We start from the raw sequence: 16,511 nt of genomic DNA, 5'->3' as shown, positions 1-16,511 counted from the left end.
ATAAACTTTTGGCTTTTAAGAATATTTGTATGAGCCTTTATTTCACTATTGCCATTTTAACAGTTAAGTGTTTATTGTTAAGCCTCATTATTCACGATTAATTTTATTCAGCTTTTTTTTTTTTTTTTTTTTGAGACAAGGTCTTGCTCTGTTGCCCAGGCTGGAGTGCGGTGGCACGATCTTGGCTCACTGTAACCTTCGTCTCCTGGGTCCAAGCAATTCTCCTGCCTCAGCCTCCCAAGTAGCTGGGATTATAGGTGCCTGCCACCATGCCTGGCTAATTTTTGTATTTTTTAGTAGAGACACGGTTTCGCCATTTTGACCAGGTTGGTCTCAAACTCCTGACCTCAGGTGATCCACCTACCTTGGCCTCCAGCAGTGCTGAGATTACAGGCGTGAGCCACCGTGCCCTGCCTATTCAGCTTTTTAAATTTTTAAAAATTAAAAAAAATATATTATTTCCTATTTATCAAGGTAATTGAGAATTAGTTCAATTCATGAAACTAACCATTCTTTGAAGGGGGGCAGGAAGTATGACACTTTAAAACAGGGGTTAGCAAAATATTTCAGTAAAGGACCAGAAAGTAAATAGCTCAGACTTGGCCGGGCGCAGTGGCTCATGCCTGTAATCCCAGTACTTTGGGAGGCTGAGGCGGGCAGATCACCTGAGGTTGGAAGTTCGAGACCAGCCTGACCAACAAGGAGAAACCCAGTCTCTACTAAAAATACAAAATTAGCCAGCTGTGGTAGCACATGCCCTTAATCCCAGCTACTCAGGAGGCTGAGGCAGGAGAATTGCTTGAACTCAGGAGGCAGAGGTTGCGGTGAGCGAACATTACACCATTGCACTCCAGCCTGGGCAACAAGAGGGAAACTCCATCTCCAAAAAAAAAAAAAAATTGCTCAGGCTTTATGGGTCCATATGGTCTCTGTTGCAACTACTCAACTCTATAGTTGGAATACAAAATTAGCCATAGATAATATGTAAATGAGTGAGCATGACTGTGTTCTAGTAAAACTTTATATGCAAAAACAGGTGGTGGCTGGATTTCATTCTCAGGCCATAGTTTGCTGACTCCTGCTTTAAAACTTTTTGTTTGAAAGAATGCATTTTTCCAAATATACTCAGTCTTTAGGACTTAGTAATTCACCGTTTATTGATTTGACTATTCTGTCTGATGATCCAATATAAGTTGTTGTTAAGACTTACATAATCATATTAGTAACAATACAACATTTGTTTATAATGCAACTTTATAAAATTTATATTATAAAAGTTTCCTTGTAAAATATAAGGTCAGAAGATATACAAAAAATTATTATTATGTAACATATTGAACATCCTATTAGGTTTTGTGTTAATGTAGAGCTTGAAGTATTAAAAGAATGAACATAAATATACAGAAGTTAAAGGAGGTAGCACAGGGTAGCAAAAGAGTAAGAATGTAGTACTTTTTGCTAGCTATTTTTATATCATTTTAATCTCTTATTTAAGTTATATTTATTAAATTACTTTTTAAAATTTTCTCCTGATTATTTCTTGGATCTCAGTATAAAAGAAGAAGACAACTATTTAAAGAAATACAGAGGCCAGGCATGGTAGTTCACACTTTTTTTTTTTTTTCTTGAGAGGGAATTTTTGCTCTTTTCCCCCAGGCTGGAGTGCACTGGCGCGGTCTCGGCTCACTGCAGCCTCCTTCTCCTGGGTTCAAGCAATTCTCCTGCCTCAACCTCCCAAGTAGCTAGGATTACAGGCACTCACCACCATGACTGGCTAATTTTTGTATTTTTAGTAGAGATGGGTTTCACCATGTTGGCAAGGCTGGTCTCGAACTCCTGACCTCAGGTGATCCACCCGCCTTGGCCTCCCAAAGTGCTGGGATTACAGGCGTGAGCCACTGCACCTGGCTGGTAGTTCACACTTGTAACCCCAGCACTTTGGGAGGTGGAGGTGGGAGGATATCTCGAGCCCAAAAGTTCAAGACCAGCCTGGGCAACATAGTTTGAGACCCTGTCTCTGCAAAAAAAAATTTTTTTTTAAATTAGCCAGGCATGGTGGTACACACCTATAGTCCTAGCCTTTAGGAAGCTGAGGTGGGAGGATCACTTGAGCCCAGGAGTTTGAGGTTACGGTGATCTATGATTGTACCACTGTACTTCAGCCTGGGCAACAGAGTGAGACCCCATCTCTTTTTTTTTTCTTATTAAAAAAAATTTTTTTGTAGAGATGGAGTCTCACTGTGTTGCCCAGTTGGTCTCGAACCCCACTCAAGCAATCCTCCTGCCTTGCCCTCCCAGAGTGTCGGGATTACAGGCATGAGCCACCACCCCCGGCTCCCCATCTCTGTTTTCTTTAAAAAAAAAAAAAAGGAAATTCAATGAACATGGAATTGTTGGTTCCAAAATAATAGGAAAATGCATTATGAATAAAGGAAGCCAGTATGTCTTACATTCCAAACCCAATTAATTTACGTTTACTAACATGTTTTTTGTGTTTTGTTTGTGTGTGTGTGTGTGTGTGTGCGCGCGCGCGTGTGTTTTTGAGGTGGAGTTTCGCTCTTGTTGCCCAGGCTGGAATGCAATGATGTGATCTCGGCTCACCATAACCTCCACCTCCTGGGTTCAAGCAATTCTCCTGCCTCAGCCTCCCGAGTAGCTGGGATTACAGGCATGCGCATTACCCCCAGCTAATTTTTGTATTTTTAGTAGAGACAAGGTTTCTCCATGTTAGTCAAGCTGGTCTCGAACTCCTGACCTCAGGTGATCCACCTGTCTTGGCCTCCCAAAGTGCTGGGATTGTAGGTGGGAGCCACCGCACCCAGCCTAACATGTTGTTTCTACCAAAAGGTATAGTTCCATTGAAACCTTCTAATTAGACACAATACTGACCAGTAGTTGGTTGGTGAAGCAAAAAAAGGGTTATTTAAAGTAAAGGACCATTATAAAAAATCGTATACTAAACATTTTATTTTAACTTAAAATTTATGTGTATTTATGTTTTTCCAAGACCTTTTCTTTGAGGCTAAGTCTGCTTATAGAGTTCTGACTTAAAATTATATAAACCAGTAATTCATAATTTATGATTTCCAGCTTTTTTTTTTCTTTTTATAAGTACAGTAAGAGCTTAAAGTTACTAGGAATCAGTCTTGGTACAGAATCCATCTAGTTGGCTGGGCGTGGTGGCTCATGCCTGTAATCCCCACATTTTGGTAGGCCAAGGTGGGTGGATCACTTGAGGTCAGGAGTTTGACACCAGCCTGGCCAATATGGTGAAACCCCATCTCTATTAAAAATAAACAGAATCCATCTAGTTATTTTCTTCTAGACTTTTACAGTTGTCTCATCTATGTTACAAATATTTTTAAAAATTAACTTGTCTTTCCAAAGCTTTCAACATTCATAGAAAGAACAACTTGTTTTCTACCTTAATATTTCATTGGTTAATAATTGTTAAGTTATGTAATTTTAATATCAAATCAGCTGACAAAAGATTTGGAAAAAGAAGAGTGACTCTTTGTAAGCATGCAGCTCAACTGGTGGAAGAAGTCTGCAGGCATAGTGGCAAGGGCCTGACCAGCTATGCCTGTTCAGCATACTGCAGGCCTCAGTTAGTATACTTTAGTGGTGAAGTGGAAAAAAATAGCTAGTAGATTGAGTCTCATGAAGAGGATTTTATGTTTTGAAAAGGATTTTTAAAAGCTTTAAAATAGTTATGCATAATATCCCAATTTTATAAAAAATAGAGTTTATACCTGTATATGTATGTTAATTTTGTATTGCGTTGGTTAGGATTTGGTTTGGCCACAGTTATACAAACCTGAAAATAGTGGCTTCAACAAGTTAGAAGTTTATCTCACTTAAAAGAAGTTCAAGGCTGGGCGCAGTGGCTCACACCTGTAATCCCAGCACCTTGGGATGCCAGTGCTGTTGGATTGCTTGAGCCTGGGATGTAGAGGTTGTGGTGAGCTGAGATTGTGCCATTGCACTCCAGCTTGGGCAACAGGGCAAGACCCTATCTCAAAAAATTTGAAATTAAAGGAAAAAAGAAGTTCAGAGGTAGATCATCCAGGGATTATATTATCATCTCATATTAGAGACCCAAACATCTTTCCATCTATCATCTCTGAGATGTAGCCCTTGTCCCTGAGGTCCAGGATGGCTGTTGGAGTTGTAGCTACCATGTTTTTGTTTCAAGCAGGTAGTCCTAAGAAGGGAAAGAAGAAAGTACTTAACTCTTAATTAAAAGTCCAACATAGGCCGGGTGCCACCGCTCATGCCTATAATCCCAACACTTTGGGGAGGCTGAGGCAGGCAGATCGCTTGAGGCCAGGAGTTCGAGACCAGCCTGGCCAACATGGCGAAACCCCATCTCTACTGAAAATATACAAAAAATGAGCTGGGCGAGGTGGCACAGGCCTGTAATCTCAGCTACTTGGGAGGCTGAGACATGAGAATCGCTTGAACCTGGGAGGCTGATCCAGGATCACACCATTGCACAGAGCGAGACTCTGTCTCAAAAGGGAAAAAAAAAGTCCGACATATTACTTCTGCCTCCATCTCGTTGTCTGGTACTTAACTACATCTAGTTGCAAGAAAGATGTTTTTGTTTTTTTTTGTTTTTTTTTTTTTTTTAAGAGATGAGGTCTCACTGTGCTGCTCAGGCTGGTCTCGAATTCCTGGCCTCAAGCCATTCCCCTGCACTGCCTCAGCCTCCTGAAATGCTGGGATTATAGGCATGAGTCATTGCATCTGGCCAGAGGCTGGTAAATACAATGTTTTAACTAGTGGGATGGGGTGGAGGCACAATATATCCAGCTTAAAAATGGAGTTTTATCTTTTTTTATTTTCAAATCCTACAGATAGGCAGTTGTAAAAGATAATACAGAGAGGTCCCATATACCCTTTCAGTTTCTCCCAATGGTTAAACATCTTATATAACTATAATATGATATCAAAACTAGTAAGTTGGCATTGGCATAAAATATATGTCAGTTCTGTGTTATTTTATCATGTGTAGATTTCTACAGTCACTACAACAATGGAGATACAGAACTATTGCCAGACAGAAAAAAAAATACTGCTTGATCTCACTTTTATACGTGGAATCTAAAAAAAAAGTCAAATATCTAGAAACAGAGAGTAAAACAGTGGTTGTTAGGAGTTGGGAGGGGAAGGAAATGAGGAGAGGGTCAAAGGACACAAACTTGCAGTTATGAGTGCTGAATAAGCCTAGAGATCTAATGTACAGCATGAGGACTTTAGTTAGTAACACTGTATTCTATACTGAAAATTTGCCAAGAATAGATTTTGGGGCTGGGCACAGTGGCTCACGCCTGTAATCCTAGCACTTTGGGAGGCCGAGGTGGGCGGATCACGAGGTCAGGAGATCGAGACCATCCTGGCTAACATGGTGAAACCCCGTCTCTACTAAAAATACAAAAAATAAGCCGGGCGCGGTGGCGGGCACCTGTAGTCCCAGCTATTCGGGAGACTGAGGCAGGAGAATGGCGTGAACCCAGGAGGCGGAGCTTGCAGTGAGCCAAGATCACGCCACTTGCACTCCAGCCTGGGCAACAGAGCAAGACTCTGTCTAAAAAAAAAAAAAAAAAAAAGAATAGATTTTGGGTGCTCTTACTACTTATGGAAGGTGATGGATAGGTTAGTTTGCTTGAATGTAGTAATTACTTATTATGTGTGTGTATATATATGTATATATCAAAATATGTTGTGTACCTTAAATATAATACATATATAATTTAAAAAAAATATATAGAACTCTTTCATCACCACAAAGATCTTCCTCATGCTACCAAAAATAGAGTAATTTTAATTTGAGATTAAACTGGAAAATGGATATTTTATTAAGCAACTAGTGATCCTTGTATTTTAAAAAACAAAGAAATGGGGGGTGGTTGCTTGTAAATCTCTTGTATCACTAGCTAATCTGCTTGTTGAATCTTACTAACTTCCATAGAATACTATTTCTTTTCTCTTATTAGGTTTGGGGAGTTATAATTGGACACCAAATAAACGTAAATCTATACATAATAATAGTAACAGCTAACAATTTAGGGAATGCCTTCTATGTGCCAGACCCTGTTCTATTAACTCATTGCATCTTCACCTCAACCCCTGTGAGGGAGGCATTGTTATCCTCTCCATTTACAAATGAGAACACCTTGTATTTTAATAATTATTCTTTGTTAATGTAGTATTGGTACTTAAAAATACTATGTAAATGGAAATAATGGTATATTCTGTGTAATATTATAATACGTGACACCAACAGAAAGCTCTCTTTTTCAAATCCCATTAGGGATTCAGTTGTGGAAATTCTTTTTGAACAAGATAATGAAGAGCAATCAGTTGCCACTTTAATATTGGATTCCCTTATACAGGTATTTTATCTTGTCAAAAAATTACCTTTATTATCACGGTCCTTTAAATATAAATTTTAAATGTTATTTTAGGCAACTAGCAATCCTTGTCACGTATTATTTTTAATATAGGTCAACAACTAATCTGCTTATTAAATTTTATTTATTTTTACAGAATACGGTCCTTTTTTTAACTTTTTAAACTTTCATTTTAAAATTTTATAGTTCATGAGTTTTACTCTGGCACTGAGAAAGGGCATCTACAACATTCCAAACCCCAGGATAATGAGTGCCATGGACATGTGCATTTTTATTTTTTTTTGAGACAAAGTCTCGCTCTGTCACCCAGGCTGGAGTGCAGTGGCGCGATCTCAGCTCACTGCAGCCTCTGCCTCCCGGGTTCAAGTGATTCTCCTGCCTCAGCCTCCTGAGGAACTGGGATTACAGTCACCCACCACCTTGCCCGGCTAATTTTTGTATTTTTTAGAGACAGGATTTCGCCATGTTGGCCAGGCTGGTCTTGAACTCCTGACCTTGTGATCCGCCCACCTCGGCCTCCCAAAGTGCTGGGATTGCAAGCGTGAGCCACCGCACCTGGCCTTTTTTTTTTTCTTTTTTTTTGACAGTGTTGCTCTTGTTGCCCAGGCTGGAGTGCAATGGCATGATCTTGGCTCACCGCAACCTCCGCCTCCTGGGTTCAAGTGAGTATCCTGCCTCAGCTTCCCGAATAGCTGGGATTACAGGCATGTGCCACCATGCCTGGCTGATTTTGTATTTTTGGTAGAGATGGAGTTTCTCCATGTTGGTCAGGCTGGTCTTGAACTCCCGACCTCAGGTGATCCACCTGTCTCGGCCTCCCAAAGGGCTGTACAGGCGTGAACCACCAAGCCCAGCGACATGTGCATTCTTTTAAGACCAGGGACCAGATTTTTATTTTGTACCTAGTGTGGCTTGTGGTTCCTTCCAATTCAGGGTTGTATAGTATTCAATTTTAAATTCCACAGGACATATGGTAATAATATGTCTCTTTTGTTTAATGACTATGTAATTATAGGACTTCACATGAAATACCATTGCCTTGGAAGATATGTTTACCTCTAGGGCTCCATTCATTGAAGGACCTTATCATTGCTAACTCTTAAAGAGAACTAATGTAGAACCATAATTTTTCTAGGAGTGTTATCTTCCCACTTAACAACTGGCACTGTGAATACACCTTAGAAAAATTAAATTTCCACATACTTCCCTTACCCCAAAAAAGAGAAGTTATTTCTTCTCATGCTCTTTGCCCTACTTAATCACTGCTACCCTGACAGTGAGAACACTCACATATGCCCTATGGGATGTAAAATTCTATGCTTTTAGACTTTAAAATATTTTTAAATCTTTAAAGTTTATGTATATATTTGGCAGTATTTTTATGGTGGTTATATTTGCTACATGAAAGAAACCTTGCTGTGGCCCTTTTTGTGATACAAACGATCACCTGTTTAATCTGTAGTATAATAATAATAATATGTATAATAATAGTACATATAATATGTATATTTTCTTAAGTTCAGTCAAGCATTGTTTGTACAGTTCAGAATAAATCCTTCTTTTTTTCTTTTTAATAACAGTGTCCGATAGACACCAGGAAGCAACTAGCAGAGAATTTGGTAGTCATAGGTGGCACTTCTATGTTGCCAGGATTTCTCCACAGATTGCTTGCAGAAATAAGGTATTTGGTAGAAAAACCAAAATATAAAAAAGCACTTGGCACTAAGACATTTCGAATTCATACTCCACCTGCAAAAGCTAATTGTGTGGCCTGGTTGGGAGGTAAGAATTTCACTTTTAAAATATAATGATTATATAGTATTTGGTCTCTGAATGACACTATTAATGGATATATTAGAATAAATCATTCAGGGTTCAGAATTGCCCACTTTATAAATAGAACTGACACTGACTTTTTCTTTTCTTTCTTTTTTTTTTTTTTTTTTTTTTTTTTTTTTTTTGAGACGGAGTCTCACTCTGTCGCCAGGCTGGAGTGCAGTGGCGCAATCTCGGCTCACTGCAGCTTCCGCCTCCCAGGTTCAAGCAATTCTCCTGCCTCAGCCTCCCAAGTAGCTGGGACTACAGGCGCGCACCACCACGCCCAGCTAATTTTTGTATTTTTAGTAGAGACGGAGTTTCACCATGTTGGCCAGGATGGTCTCAATCTCTTGACCTCGTGATCCACCCACCTTGGCCTCCCAAAGTGCTGGGATTACAGGCATGAGCCAGCACGCCCAGCTGACTTTTTCTTAAATTATATTAATTTTCAGAATTTTATATCTGTTTCTCTTGGCATTTGCACTGTGATATTAAGTAAACATCCTCATTTAGTTAAAGTCATCCCTCAAAATAGTGAAAGCTATGAATTCATTCCAGTGATGCTACCATTTCTTTCTTTTTTTTTTTTTTTTTGTGACATAGTCTCATCCTTGTTGCCCATCCAGCTGGAGTGCTATCGCGTGATCCCAGCTCACTGCAACCTCCGCCTCCCAGGCTCAAGCAATCCTCCTGCCTCAGCCTCCCTAGTAGCTGGGATTATAGGCGCCCGCCACCACGCCTGGCTAAGTTTTTTGTATCTTTAGTAGAGACGGGGTTTCTCCATGTTGGTCAGGCTGGTCTCAAACTCCTGACCTCAGGTGATCCGCCCGCCTCGGCCTCCCAAAGTACTGGGATTATAGGTATGAGCCACTGCGCCCGGCTTACCATTTCTTTTTTTTTTTTTTTTTTTTTTTGAGACGGAGTCTTGCTCTGTCCCCCAGGCTGGAGTGCAGTGGCGCATCTCGGCTCACTGCAGACTCCGCCTCCCGGGTTCACGCCATTCTCCTGCCTCAACCTCCCGAGTAGCTGGGACTACAGGCGCCCGCCAACACGCCTGGCTAATTTTTTTGTATTTTTAGTAGAGACAGGGTTTCACCGTGTTAGCCAGGATGGTCTCGATCTCCTGACCTCGTGATCCGCCCGCCTCGGCCTCCCAAAGTGCTGGGATTACAGGCTTGAGCCACCGCACCCGGCCCCAACCATTTCTTAAAATGTTTATTTTAATGTCTTCCAAAGCTAGTGAGCCACATATGAAAATTGGCCCCTTAATTTATGACTATATTTGTGACTGAGTTCATTAAATGTTTTAAGTAGTGATGGTTTCACTGAAATAAGCAATTAACCTAATAAGTACAGTTAACCCTTGAACAACATGGGTTTGAATTATGTGGGTCCACCCATATGCTGTTTTTAGGAAATATGCTGGAAAAATTTTGGAGATTTGCAACAATTTGAAAAAACATAGACAAACCACGTAGCCTAGAAATATCAAAAAAAATTAAGAAACAGATACATTATGAATGTATAAAAATATATATATAGATACTGGTCTGTTTATGTGTTAATTGACTATTCATGTTATTGGTAAGACTTCTCAGTCAACAGTAGACTATTGGTAGTTAAGTTTTGGGGAAGTCAAAAATTATACATGGATTTTCAACTGCTTGGGGGTCCACACTCCTAATCCCTGCATTGTTCAAGAGTCAGCTGTAACTACTTTGAAGGGAAAAACAATTATGAATATGTATGTTTATATACGTTCTGATACGTGTTTTATGATGTAGTTAGAGCTAGAAGGTATCAGGATTGTACATTCAGAGAGAAAAACAAAGTAGTATGACATTTTAAAATGAATGTTATATTATTTCATGTAAAATAGAATTTGGTCAACGTAGTTTTGATCTAGGACAAATTGATTTAGTAACGGAATTGTTTTTAAAAGACTGCCTTGTGGGTCTTAATAAGGTCTTCAGTATAGAATGTTAGGACATTATGATGACGTGTATTGGGTTTTGCAGTAACATTTTATTTATTGATATGTAACCTTAGTTGTGAGAGAGAAAACTCAGAATCTTATTGATTGTATTTACACAAAGTTGAAAATACTTTCACTCCACTCTATCTCACTTGCTTTTAAATGCAATAATACTTGTTATCATATTCACTATTATTTGCTAAAGGCCATTTCAATTACTTTAACATGGAGTTATGGCTTACCCTATTATTCAAAATGTAAAATAAAGAATGGCTTAACTGGAATTACTTTGAAGATTGTGGCTATGCATTGCTGAATTTTACCAGTCCACTTTTGTCATATAGTGAAGTAGATGTATATGTACATAAAGTTTTCTGGGGTAAAAGTTTTCATCTTAGCTATAAAAAATATTTTTGTCACACAGGGGCTATTTTTGGAGCATTACAAGATATACTTGGGAGCCGTTCTGTTTCAAAGGAATATTATAATCAGACGGGCCGTATACCTGATTGGTGTTCTCTCAATAACCCACCTTTGGAAATGATGTTTGATGTCGGGAAAACTCAACCACCTCTGATGAAGAGAGCGTTTTCCACTGAGAAATAGAAGTTTGATTAAAAATCAACCTTGCTTCATATCAAATATTTAACCAATTATAAGCAAATTGTACAAAGTATGTAGGATGTTTTGTTATAGAGGACTATAGTGGAAGTGAAAGCATTGTGTGTTTACTCTTTGCATTAATATATAATTCTTTTGGCTTTGTTTCTTGTGTAGTGGTAAAATGGTAGCTGGTGCTTATTGAAATTTGTTGTATTTATATCAATAAAGTATAGTAAAGCAGTTTGATTTTGGAAGTTTGTTATGTGGCTGTTTTTTGTTTTTTTTTTTTTGAGACAGAGTCTTGCTCTGTTGCCCAGGCTGGAGTGCAGTGGCTCTGTCTCCACTCATTGCAAGCTCTGCCTCCCGGGTTCACGCCATTCTCCTGCCTCAGCCTCCTGAGTAGCTGGGACTACAGGCGCCCGCCACCACACCTGGCTAATTTTTTGTATATTTAGTAGAGACAGGGTTTCACCATGTTAGCCAGAATGGTCTCGATTTCCTGACCTCGTGATCCACCCGCCTCGGCCTCCCAAAGTGCTGGGATTACAGGCGTGAACCAGAGTACCTGGCCTATGTTGCTTGTTTTTCGAAAAGAATAATATTTCTCCACAGTTCACATAACCTGTTCTGGGCTCGTTAAATGTGTTTCCAGCAGTTACTCCATTTAAAGCATAAATAGTGTTAACCATTACCAGTTATTTCAAATACTAACATGGGTCCATTTAAAAAATATATTTATGGTGTCCATATTATAATAATGTTGTTTTTCCAGAAATATATTTGATCTTTGGACTGAGAATGTTTGGTAACATAGTCAAGCATTTGTTAAGCAAAATGTGGAAATGTTCACTTTTTAACTTTACAGTTTAATGAGCAATTCTACATTTCTAAGAAAAAAGATACTTCATTTTTATATAAGGTTACAGCTGCTTTATAAAAATGTAGTCACAATGCCATTAATTTTTGCGTTTGTGCTTTATTATAATCTTCTCAAGGCAGAGGTTCTTGACATATGTACTCAATCATTTAACTTTTATTTTATTTTTTCATTTGTTTTTAATGAACTACCTCTTGTTGAAATTTTGCTGGCTTCATTCTTTCGGGATACCTGTGTCCTCTAGTCCTACCGCTCTTCCATAGCACTCTTTCCTTAAGCACAGTATCCGTAATTGGGGCACTTCTAACTTTTACCTTGTAATCGTTTCGACAGAGGTTTTATCTTCTTTTCTGGAATATAAGCTCCATTGGAACAAGGCTTGTCTATTTCTTAACTTTGAAACCTCCCAGGAGGATTGCCAGGAATAGGTATGGTATTAATTGCCAATTGGATGGATTTACTATTTTATTAACATCTCTTTTTTCAGTAAACATGAACTTTACATTTATATTGATCTCATATTTTGGTGAATTTAGATTATTTATGAGAAGTTTTCATCATTGAATAATATCAAAAACAGGATCTGTGACTGAAATAGAGCTTTAAAACTAGCTATAAAGTAGCAGACAACTAGTGGCTGAAGTTAAGGAATGTAGCCCTCTGTTATAGGTTGAATTATGTCCCTCAAAAAGATAGGTTGAAGTCCCAACCCCTGTACCTTGTGAACGTGACCTTATTTGGAAATAGAGTTGCAGATGTAGTCAAATTAAGATGCGATCATTAGGGTGGCGCCCCGACCCAGTAAGACTGGCATCTTTGTAAGAAGAGGAAGCTGGTTGTGGTGGCCCATCCCTGTAATCCCAGCACTTTGGGAGGTTGAGGCGGGTGGATCACTTGAGGTCAGGAGTTCAAGACCAGCCTGGCCAACAAGGTGAAACCCTATGTTTACCAAAAATACAAAAATTAGCCAGGTGTGGTCCTATATGCCTGTAATCCCAGCTACTCCGGAGGCTGAGGCAGGAGGATTGCTTGAACCCGGGATGCGGAGGCTGCAGTGATCCAAGATCGCACCACTGCACTCCGGCCTGGGTGACAGAGTGAGACCCTGTCTCGAAACAAAAAAAAACACTCCTAAGGAAAGGCACACCTAACATATTCCAGGATTGACAAGGAGACCAATTTGGCTTGTGTAGAGTGAGCAAGGAGAAGAAAAGCAATAGTAGATGGGGGAGTGGGTGGATATCTTGTAAGGATACATCTTACTGAGTGAAACAGGGTGCCCTTGGAGGGTTTTGAGTGGAATGACAAGATCTGGCTTGTTTAAACCGGATTATTCTGGATGTTGCGTTAAGAATAGAGTTTAGACAGACAAACTGAAGCAGGAAAATCAGTTAAGAAACCATTGCAGTAATCCCAGTGAGATGATGTTTTAAACCAGCTAGCAATAAAGATGAGAAGCCTGATTCTGGATACATGGAAGGTAGACCAACAGGATTTCCTGATAGATCTTACGTGGATGTTTCAGTTACCTATTGCTATGTAACAAACTTCTAAAAGTTTGTAGCTTAAAACAATATGAATCCTATTTGCTTATGGTTTTGTGGGTCAGAATTCAGGCAAGACTCAGGTGAGCAGTTCTGTTCCACGTAGTATGAGCTGGAGATAGCCACCTGGCTGTATTTAATTGGTGTGCTGGGATGGAAGGTCTAGGACAGCCTTGTTTACAAGTCTCAGTGTCAGTGCTCTCCACATGCCTTCTCTGTCTTCCACATGCTTCTCTCCACATGGCTGGCTTAGGCTCTCTCAGCATGGTGGTCTCAGAATACTGATTTGTTACTTGGCAGCTTGGATCCAAGCTCCATTGTGTGAGTTCTCCTCAAGACACTGTTTGCATCATGCTTTCTGTTGTCCTATTAGCCAAAGTTAGTCACATGGCCAAGCTCACAGTCAATATGGGAGGGGAATATTGAAAGACACTTTCACAATGGGGTTGGAGAGATAGGAGTCAATAATGTTTCCAATATTTTTCATCCATGCAACTAGAAGGATGGTGTTACCGTTAATGGGGAAAAAAAGGAAAACTACAGGAGAAACAAGTTTTGGGGCAAAGATCAAGAATTAGCTTTGTACATGTTAAGTGTGAGATATCGACTACACATCCAAATGGATATAGACGTTTAACATTTAAGAGAGAGATCTGGGCCCTCTTAAAAGTTTTGAATCGGCTGGGCACGGTGGCTCATGCCTGTAATCCCAGCACTTTGGGAGGCCGAGGCGGGTGGATCATTCGAGGTCAGGAGTTCGAGACCAGCCTGACCAATATGGTGAAATCCTATCTGTACTAAAAATACGAAAATTAGCCGGGTGTGGTGGTGGGTGCCTGTAGTCCCAGCTATTCGGGAGGTTGAGACAGGAGGATTGCTTGAACCCGGGAGGCGGCAGTTGCAGTGAGCCAAGATCATGCCACTGCACCCTAGCCTGAGCGACAGAGTGAGACTCCGTCTCAAAAAAAAAAAAAAAGTTGTGAATCATCAGCAAGTATCTGGTATTTAAAACTGTGAGATGACCAAGTGCATGAGTGTGGATAGAGAAGAGGACCAAGGACTCATCCATCCCTGGAGCACTCCCAAGTGAAGAGATAGGAGTAGGAAAGGAAGTAGCTGGAGAGATAGGGCAGAAAACAAGAAAGCGTTAGTGTCCTGGAAGCCAAGGGGGATGCGGATCCAGCATGGAGTGATCAAATTTGTAATAAATTTCTGATAGTCCAAGTAAATTAGACCTTGCAATTAACAATTCGATTTTGTGGAGATGAATGATGACCTTTTCATGTACAGTTTAGTAGACTAGTGGGGTGTGCCGGGAGGGGCAGGAAGTCCTGACTACGGTGGGTTGAGAAGAGCAAGAAGTGCCTGACATCTGGGAACTAATCTAATACAGGTAAGCCTCAATGCTATTACAGATTGATATGACGCTTTCAGCAAACTATGCTTTTCTTCTGTTTTTCACATAACATACACTTCAGACAAGTTGGTCACTGTCCAACTCAAAACACCAAGCATCCCTCTTGCTAAAGGAGTGACTTACTTTATCAGTTTCACCTTTATCCCTCCTTTAGTCTGCCATCCTTATAGATAAGATTTCAGATCCTAGAATTGCCCTGGTTTTCTGAGAGCACCCAATTCAGAACCCCTACTTACTTAGACCCTCCCCCAAATTACCCAACAAAAGCCAAGATCCTATAATCACCATCTTACTGAATCACCCCACACTTCTCCCTTGTTGCCATGAGTAATAAACTAAACGTATTTGTCAACAGGTGTGGGGGTTTTCTGGGTGTTTTTTTGTTTTGTTGTTTTGTTTTGTTTTGTTTTTGGTCTATGGCTGAAGGGCATTGTCAGGGTTAAGAGATGGGAGGGAGGGGAAACGAGCTTAGGCAAAAGGGGATGGGCTTTTGCTACACAGGGGAACCGAGAAATAGAATGGCAGCCTGTGAGGAAACTAGGTCGAAGTTTTTAAGATAAATAACAGCATGTTTGTGTGTTGAACGGAAAAATCAAGAAGGGAGAAAAAGTGATCCTTTAGTAGAGGGCTGGGGGATGACACGTGGAGGGTACAGGATCCAGTGCTTTAGGTAGGGTTGGCTTCAGGTAGGAAGGAGCATAAACCGTTCGCCTACGTGGTCTGGCGGGTGAGATCCTGGAATGTGTCTGGCTGTGGTGGTCCGAGTGGGCGAGGACATTCTGCTGACTTCACAGTTCTCAGTGCAAAGGGGAGAAGGCGGAAACCTTTCCTCCCTCACATATCCAATTGCCTATCCTAATTTTCACATCTCAGTTGTTTTGTACGTCTTTAAAGAGCCTTTACTAGAATCTTAATTTCCTAGTATCCATCCCCAAGAAAAATGGAAGAAAACTTGATGTATGCACTAGTGGTATAAATCTCACTACAAAAAGAACTATTTTTCACTATATATTTCTTCAGGGATACACTCCATATTGAAAGGAGGAAAAAGGACAGAGAGAGAGAGAGAGAGGAAGAAAAACAGAGAAGGATAAATTGGTTCTTTTTCTTCGGAGTCCCCAGGTGCCTCTGAATGTTTTTACATCCGGTCTCTTAAATTTTAGAAGAGCAGCCAAAATGAGGGGCTCATAGGTTTGTTAAGATAACAATTAAAACTGCCCTCTACCACCAACTATCCAAGTATGCATAGTAACACAAAAAACTAGTCTTTAACAGTGGGCATTTGGTTTCCTCTGTGTTTTAAGGAGAACACGGGGAGGACGTGTGATTTCAATTGCGCAGTTTGTGACCTGTTTCGTTTACAAAAGGTTAACTTTTTACTGGAGAATCTGGTTAATATTGAAAGTGTTTAAATTAATTCTGCTTAAGAACTCTGTAGTTTAAGTGCTTCAGTGAAACCGTTTACGTTTCAGAAAAAAAAAAAAAAAAAGAGCTACCCGCCCAACGTGGGGCTCGAACCCACGACCCTGGGATTAAGAGTCCCATGCTCTACCGACTGAGCTAGCCGGGCGCTTGTCAAAACAGCTTGCATTTTTACCTCTTGAGGAGTGTTTACATGGTTTTATATTCCTCGCGTAGTTTCTTTTCTAAAAAAATTTATAACGTACTATTAGATCGGCACTTCAGAATTATTTTTAAGAGCGTTCTAAATATTTAATTGTACTTAGATTTAAGAATGTTTGTATATGTATCCAAAGATCATTGAAAACATGCGAATCTTTAGAGTCATTGAATCTTTTTAACAAAAGTGTTTAAAAATATTTACCAACCAATATGTTTTGTTTACATAAACATATCAAGG

The 16,511-nt window shown here is 39.9% G+C and overlaps 1 protein-coding gene and 1 non-coding gene across 3 annotated transcripts in view; one reads left to right on the top strand and one right to left on the bottom strand.

Annotated features, from left to right (window-relative positions):
• ACTR10 (actin related protein 10) overlaps positions 1-11,058 on the top strand; it is a 35,349-nt gene extending 24,291 nt beyond the window's left edge. For both annotated transcript variants that reach the window (XM_055289243.2, XM_055289242.2), the window contains exons 11-13: positions 6,317-6,398; positions 7,997-8,198; positions 10,634-11,058. In XM_055289243.2, the coding sequence (XP_055145218.1) occupies positions 6,317-6,398; positions 7,997-8,198; positions 10,634-10,815 (466 nt within the window). In that variant the 3' untranslated portion in view covers positions 10,816-11,058. The remainder of the gene's footprint in view (positions 1-6,316; positions 6,399-7,996; positions 8,199-10,633) is intronic.
• A 5,089-nt stretch (positions 11,059-16,147) lies between these two features.
• TRNAK-CUU (transfer RNA lysine (anticodon CUU)) lies at positions 16,148-16,220 on the bottom strand. Its single transcript has one exon. It is a non-coding gene; the product is annotated as a tRNA-Lys (tRNA).
• Positions 16,221-16,511: the final 291 nt, after the last annotated feature.

Source organism: Symphalangus syndactylus, chromosome 8, assembly GCF_028878055.3.
Source record: "Symphalangus syndactylus isolate Jambi chromosome 8, NHGRI_mSymSyn1-v2.1_pri, whole genome shotgun sequence".
In the NCBI taxonomy this organism is placed as follows: Eukaryota; Metazoa; Chordata; class Mammalia; order Primates; family Hylobatidae; genus Symphalangus; species Symphalangus syndactylus.
This window is presented reverse-complemented; position numbering and strand designations above follow the sequence as displayed.